Source organism: Quercus lobata, chromosome 3 (assembly GCF_001633185.2).
Source record: "Quercus lobata isolate SW786 chromosome 3, ValleyOak3.0 Primary Assembly, whole genome shotgun sequence".
Lineage (NCBI taxonomy): Eukaryota > Viridiplantae > Streptophyta > Magnoliopsida > Fagales > Fagaceae > Quercus > Quercus lobata.
Genome location: NC_044906.1, coordinates 43,557,648 through 43,565,306, shown reverse-complemented (window position 1 = coordinate 43,565,306; position 7,659 = coordinate 43,557,648). Strand labels below are relative to the sequence as shown.

Sequence of the window (7,659 nt, the reverse complement as noted above, 5' to 3'; positions counted from 1 at the left end):
TCTTTGTGCATGTGTTGGTTATGTATTTAATTACTGTTATTTGTACATGTGTTTTAACTCCTGCAGATGATTGCTGAAATTCGTTTTGATTTTACTATTCACCATAGTGGGAATTTTGAATGGAACCTTAGTTTAGAGTATGTAGGTGGTGAGGTATCTACAATGGGTAATGTTAATCCAGTTCTACTAAGTCATTTTGAGATACAAGACATTTGTGCTAAGGTTGGGGTACCCATTAACAGTTGGATTTATTATTTAATACCTGGTGGTGACTTAGAGCAAGGGTTAAGGTTAATTACTTCAAATGATGATGTGACCTACATGTGTGAATTACATGTTGAATGACCAACAAATGAAATCACACTTTATGTAGAACCTAAAGTTGATCCAATTACTATTGAAGAACCTATAGTTGAACCAGATCAACCAATTGCAATGAACCAGCCATGGGAAATGAATGATGAAGATGATGATATTGATTGTGAGGAGGTGACCAATATTGTCTCTGTTAAATCATCTGTGGTTGACTAAAATGATGTTAGTGAAGAACCTGTTGAGAGTTTAAGGGATGGTAGTGTTGGTGGAGCTATGCATGTGGATGACCATCCTACCCATGAATAGAACATGGATAACAATGCTACACACGGACAAACTGTTGGTAGTGAAGATGGTCATGTGGTTGAACCTGATTGGCTAGATGAAGGGTATGAAGGACTAGATTATCCTAATGACATATTTGGTGCTTAGAACAATGAGGTGCCCAATATGAGAGAACATCAAAAAGATACTGAAAATGTAAATGAGGGAGAGCATTTGAAGGAGCCAATTACAGATAATGGGAAGAGACCAAAAGCTGCTGCTAGTGATCAAGCTGCTGATGATAATGATTGGGCTGAAAAAGCTCTTGATGATGATGACAATAGGAGCATTAACAGTTTTGAGGATAAGGATGAAAGAGTGAGATGTCCAAAGTTTAATGAGAAGATTGGCATGAGTAACCCACAGTTATGCAAGGGTATGAAGCTCCTAAATGGGAAGGTGTTTAGGGCTACCTTGGGGGAATATGCATTGCAAAAGCCTGTGGACATTAAGTTCAAGCTTAATGAAAATACCAAATTTTCTGTCCACTGTAAGTATGAATGTGGTTAAAGGGTATATGCATCACAGATTTCAGGGAAGTTAACCTTCCAGATAAAGACCATGGTTCCAACTTATACATGTGGGAGGACATTCAAGCATAACCAGGTCACTTCTACATATGTGGCTAGGAAGTACTTGGATGATTTCAACAAAATCCCTAATTGGGCAATTTTTGGTGTGAAGCATCGAGTTATGCAAGATGTGTCCATGGACTTGAGTATAAATCAAGTGTACAAAGTTAAGAGGAAAGCTAGAGAGTTCATAGTAGGTGATGAAAGGTTGCAGTATAGGAAGCTTAGGGATTATGCTGAGATGATAAGAGTAACTGATGTGAGGAGTAAGGTGATTCTACAAACTGAGATTACTGAGCCTAACACACAACCCAAGTTCAAGAGGATATATGTAAGATACAATACATAGAAAGTTAGATTCTTGAGGGGGGGGTGCAAGCCACTTGTAGGATTAGATGGATGCCATTTGAAGGGCAAGTTTAGTGGACATATATTATCAGCAACTACAAGGGATGGGAATGACAATATTTTTCCTGTTGCATTAGGTGTAGTTAAGCAAGAAAATAAGGATTCTTGGGTGTGGTTTTTACAAACATTTGCAGAATATATTGGGAGGCCAAACGAGCTGAATCAGGTGTTCATTTTAGATAGGTAGAAGGTAATACAATTCACTTGTTTTTTGAGATTTTTGTTTGTTCTTAGTCATTACATTTCTGCTTTTTGAAAGTTTTGTTTTTGTTCTTAGGCAGATGGTGTTTATTTTTGTTCTTTGGATGTTTTTTTATTGTATTTATGATAACCAGGGATTGATGCTTGCCATAGAGATGTTGTTCCCAATAGTTGAATATAAATTCTATGTGAAATATATTTACAAACAACTTTAAGTTAAACTTCAAGTGTCTAGAATTGAAGGCTGCATTATGGAGGTGTGTTGCAGCAACAACAGTTAGGGAGTTTGAGAAGAGAATGCAAGATATGAAGTAATTGGACAAAGATGCATGGAAGTATCTAGCAAACATCCAACCAACCCAGTGGACTAAGTCACATTTCACTCCAAGGGCCATCTTTGATTGTTATGTGAACAATCTTAGTGAGTCATTTAATTCTATGATACTAAATGCTAGGGATAAGCCTATCATTGTCATGCTAGAATACATTAAGGTTAGGTTGATGACTAGAATGTACAATGAGAGGACTAGGATTGAAAAATTCACTAGTGACATATGTCTAACCATAGAGCAAAAGCTTGAGCAGTTGAAAGTTGATTCTAAGTCATTTTCTGTTGTTCCATTAGGTTGCTATATATATGAGGTTGATAATGAGTATGAGAGGCATGTGGTTAACCTTACAAGAAAGTGTTGTACTTGTAGAGTTTGGGATTTGACAGGAATCCCATGTAAACATGGTGTTGCAACAATTTATAAGAACCTGGAGAGGCCTGAGGATTATGTGTATGCATGCTATAGAAACGATGCCTGTGTGGCTGCATATAAGGAGATGATTATCCCATTGCCTGGCCAAGATGAATGGGTTGAAACCAACCAACCTGCCCCTGTTGCTCCAATTGTGTACAAGCCTGCAGGTAGGCCACCAATGAAAAGAAAGAAATATGCAAATGAGCAAAACAACTCATACAAAGTTTCTAGGTCAAATAGACCTATAAAATGTGGGTTTTGCCATAAGGAGGGGCATAATTCAAGGAGGTGTAAGGCTGGAATAATTAGTGAGACACCATGGCAAAGGAAACAGAGACTTGAGAGGCAAAAAAAAATTGTAAGTAAAACAAGAATGTGTTCACTATGACAATTATATTACAAATCTATTTCTGATGCATGACAATTCTTTTTGTAAGAACAAGAGGGACAAGGAACAAGCACTGACCAACCAAGTCAGGGTGCAACTTTAGTACCTCAGCCAGCAAGTCAGCCACCTAGGTAACCACAAAGGAGGTTTGCAAGGCAGCCACCCTGGTTTGCCAACCAGGCAATCAACCAAGTAGCCAACCAGCCAACCAGCTAGCCAGCCAACCAGCCGCCCAACATGTCAGCCACCTAGGCAACCATTAAGGAGGTTTGCAAGGCAACCAACTAGGTAACCAATCAGCAAGCAAGGCGGTCAATAAGATTAGCAAACAAGAAGGCCAACCAGGTAACCACCACTCAAGCAAGGCAGCCACCTAGATCTGCAAACAAGGCAACCGACCAATAAGCAAAGCACCCACTTGGGTAAACAAGACAGCCAATGAGCAAGCAAGGCACCCACCTGGAACAGTAAACAATGCAGCCAAATAAACAACCAGTCAAGCAACAAATGAGGTAGCTAGCCATTCAACAAGAAAGCCAATCACCTATCAAGCAAGTTAACCAGTCAACTAGCCACAAAAGCAACCACTGAGGCAGCCAACAGGCAAACCCTACACATAGCCAACTGAAACATCTGCTTCAGCTTCAAGCAGACCACCACCATCTACAGCAGATTCAAGCAGACCACCACCAAGTAAAGCACCCACAGCTCAATGGTTCTCATGCAGCCAGCCCATCTCTCATACTCCTAAGGAAACATGGGATACAAGAAAACCTATATCTCAGGTATATACACAAACACCATCCTTTATACTTACATAAAACACTGGATTAGATTTTGATATGAAGTTGCAATGTATTTTGCAGCCTCCAAGGGGGTTGGTACCACTAAGCAAAGGCGATGGGGGGGGGGGGGGCAAGTGCCCCCTTGAACTTTCAAATGTTTTGACTAATAATGACTTTAAATACCATATTTGCCCCCTACACAAAAGACAAAAAAAAAAAAAAAAAAAATCCCAATTAAGTGAATTCACGTTACCTTTCTAGCTTTCCAAGTAGTAGTAGACTTCTACTCCTAGTAGTAGTACAATTCTATATATAAAATCAATGGGTCCTCCCACTTAGTAAACTTGATGGACTAGACAAAGCCGCCTGTAGAATTTTTTTATGCTCTATACCAAGCCGCCTATAGAAGTCTACTATTCAATGAATTCACGTTATTCAATAAAACCGTGGGTCCCACTTGGTAATGACTAAAAAATTAAAAAATAACAATTTTGCTACACTTACGCAGAATAGAAATCAGTACTAGCATAGAAATCTGGAAAAAAAAAAGTATATATAATGCAAACAAAGCACACCTCCCATTAAAAAGAAAAAAAAAATTCTTTTCAAACCAATCTATTTCTTTGGATCTCAAAGTTTTTGTGCAGTTTTTAAAAGCATTCAAGTTGGGTTTTTAAGTCACACATTCAAATATTCATAGGTATGCATACTCTTAATACTTTTGCTTTGATTTATTTATTTAATTTTTTAAAGAATCAAATTATATGTTTAAAATGTTTATATTTAGATGGATCTCTTGATTTGACTATTCTTAACCATAAATTTATAATTCAAATTATATGTTTAAACTATTTGTATTTATAATGATCTCTTAATTTGATTATTCTTAATTATAAATTGTAATTTTTTTCTTTATTTTAATGATATGACATATATGTTTGTAGTTAATTGAGATTATGGAGAATCCTGGTGATAATAATGAGTCCAGATCAAATCCTAAACGAACTCATATCGAAGTAGATGTTGCAAATCTTCCCACGGATCCTAGTTTAAGAATAAAAATTTCTAACTATCATCCTAATGAAAGAGATCAAATTAGAAGGCATTATTTACAAAATAAACCTTGTCAACCAGTTGATCGTGATTTTCCACAAAGTCAATTTGGCAAAACAAAGCGTCAATTTAATCCAGTGTGATTCAAAGAATATCCTAGTTGGTTGGAATATAGCATTACGAAAGATGTTGCATATTGTCTATATTGTTATCTATTTCGACATGATACTGATGATCAAGGAGGTGGAGACTCATTTGTTACTGAAGGATTGAAAAAAAAAAAAAAAAAAAAAGAGAGAGAGAAATTACAAAATCACGTTGGGGATCACAACAGTGCACATAATATAGCTCAAAGAAAATGTGAAGCTTTGTTAAACCAGAGACAAAGTATTCAAGCAGTTATAAACAAGCAATCAGATGTTAAGAAAAGGGAATATCGGACTAGTTTGAATGCATTAGTGGATTGTATTTGTTTTCTACAATGGCAAGGATTAGCATTTCGTGGCCATGATGAATCTAAAGACTCCAATATTCAAGGAAATTTTCTTGAATTATTACGGTTTCTTGCAAATCACAATGAAGAAATTGATAAGGCAGTCCTTGAAAATGCTCCTAAAAATCATCAAATGACCTTTCCTGATATCCAAAAAGAAATAGCAAATGTTGTAGCCATTGAGACAATAAATGCTATTATAAAAGATATTGGAGACTTATTATTTGCTATTATAGTTGATGAATCACGTGATATGTCTACTAAAGAACAATTGGCAATTGCTTTGCGCTATGTGGACAAATTGGGACATGTGAATAAGTGCTTTTTAGGCATTACACATGTTAATAATACATCAGCAGTGACACTAAAGAGTGCAATTGAGGAAGTATTTAATAAACGTAGCTTAAGCGTTAGTAGATTGTTGGGACAAGGCTACGATGGGAAAAGCAACATGCGAGGTGAGTTAAATGGACTAAAAACTCTTATTTTGAAAGATAATCCTTCTACCTATTATGTCTATTTCTTTGCACATAAGCTTCAACTAACATTAGTTGCAGTAGTAAAAAATCACATCCAGATTGCAACCTTTTTTAACTTGGTTGCAAACGTAATGCTGAAGTTATAGAAGCATGAAAAAATAATGAAATTTCAACTGGTCGTGGCTTGAATCAAGAAATGAGTCTAAAAAGACTTGGAGGTACACGTTGGAGTTCTCATTATGGTGCACTTGTTAATCTTATTCACATGTTTTCTTCTATAATTGATGTGATTGAAACTATTATAAAAGATGGTTTAGATTCTGATCAGAGAGCAGAAGCAAATATTTTAATTGGTTTACTCCAAACATTTGAATTCATGTTTGATTTACATTTGATGAAAGGTGTGCTTGGCATAAGTAATGAGTTGTCACAAGCATTACAACGAAAAGATCAAAATATCATGAATGCTATAAAGCTGGTTGACATTTCAAAGTAACGTTTACAGGTCATGAGAGATGATGGGTGCTAGAGGAGGTTTCTGTATTTTGTGCAAAAAATAATATTGATGTTCCTAATATAGATGATTTATATCAACCTTGGCCATGATGAAAAGCTCAAAATATGAAAAATTCACATCATTATCAAGTGGAGATTTTTTATACTGTTATAGATATGCAACTTCAGGAACTTAATAGTCGTTTTGAAAATTTTGAATTATTACTTTGTGTTGCGTGTTTGAACCCAGATAACTTATTTTCAGCATTCAACAAGGAGAAATTGATTCGGCTTGCTCAATTTTATCCAAGTGATTTTTCAACAGTTTAAGTTTCTTTCTTGGATAACCAACTTGAGACATACATCCATGACATGCGGTCCACTGAAGAGTTTTCAGCACTTAAAGGAATTGGATAGCTTGCTGAAAATATGGTAGAAATGAAAAAGAATGTTTCATATCCATTGTTTTACTTATTAGTGACTTTGGCATTGATCTTACTAGTTGCAACAGCTACTGTTGAAAGAGCTTTTTCAGTAATGAATATAATTAAAAATCGATTACGCAATCGAATAGGAGATCAGTGGATGAATGATTGCTTAGTCACATATATTGAGAAAGATATATTCAAGACTATTGAGTGTAAAGAAATCATGCAACGGTTTCAAAACATGAAAAATCGTTGAGGGCAATTGAGTAAAATAAGCTAGGTGTGAAAAAATAAATTCAAGTTTACATTTTATGTTAGATTTTGTATGACAAATACATTATCATATAGTTGTTTACTTATTTTGTTATTAATATTGATTAATTTTTTTAGATTAATTTTTTACTTCCAATCTTGTCTTTTAATCTTGCTCCCCTTGATCTAAATTTTTGGCTCCGCCACTGCCACCAAGGGTAGTTGGAAGCAATCATCTGTTCTTGTATGGGAGAGGAGGTGGATTAAGAGCTGAGACATCTGATGCAATGTTCTCAACAGGGGATAGTATGCAAGGCAAGGATAAGGATAAGGGCAACGACAGAGGCAAGGGTAAAGGCAAGGGCAAGGTCTTTGGGAAATAAAGATTAGAGAATGTGCAAGCAGAAACTTTACTTTACTTTTTTTGTTATTGTGCATAACTTTCTACTGTAAAGTTATTTTGCTATTGTCTTAGTGGGGACATAACCACCTATTATTGAAGTACTTTGACAGTGTTTAGCCATTAATATTAGGTGGAGTCCACTTGTTTTGAACAATGCTTATTATATATGTATGGAATGGTACTCTTGCTTTAAAACATACTTCTTTATGCTTCTTCATTTAATGTAAACAAAATCCCGTGGGGTGCATGTGCAATTTCCCCTTATATAAAGAAGAACAAATTGCAAACCCTATTCAAATTACAAGAACTCATTACAT

The 7,659-nt window shown here is 35.7% G+C and overlaps 1 protein-coding gene across 1 annotated transcript; it reads left to right on the top strand.

Moving 5' to 3' along the window:
- The first annotated feature begins 765 nt into the window (after window positions 1-765).
- On the top strand, window positions 766-7,322 carry LOC115980940. Its single transcript, XM_031103131.1, has 6 exons — window positions 766-1,129; window positions 1,175-1,542; window positions 2,037-2,131; window positions 2,276-2,733; window positions 5,282-5,743; window positions 7,240-7,322. The coding sequence occupies exons 1-6, from the start codon at window positions 766-768 to the stop codon at window positions 7,320-7,322; spliced, it is 1,830 nt and encodes a 609-aa protein (XP_030958991.1).
- Window positions 7,323-7,659: the final 337 nt, after the last annotated feature.

Excerpts from the sequence above, each read along its gene's own strand:
- LOC115980940 (XM_031103131.1), top strand. The coding sequence starts at position 766 with ATGAGAGAACATCAAAAAGATACTGAAAATGTAAATGAGGGAGAGCAT. Across the intron at positions 1,543-2,036 it reads CCAAGTTCAAGAGGATATAT|TTAAACTTCAAGTGTCTAGA; the intron begins GTAAGATACAAT and ends AACAACTTTAAG. Across the intron at positions 2,734-5,281 it reads AATTGTGTACAAGCCTGCAG|GATTAGCATTTCGTGGCCAT; the intron begins GTAGGCCACCAA and ends TACAATGGCAAG.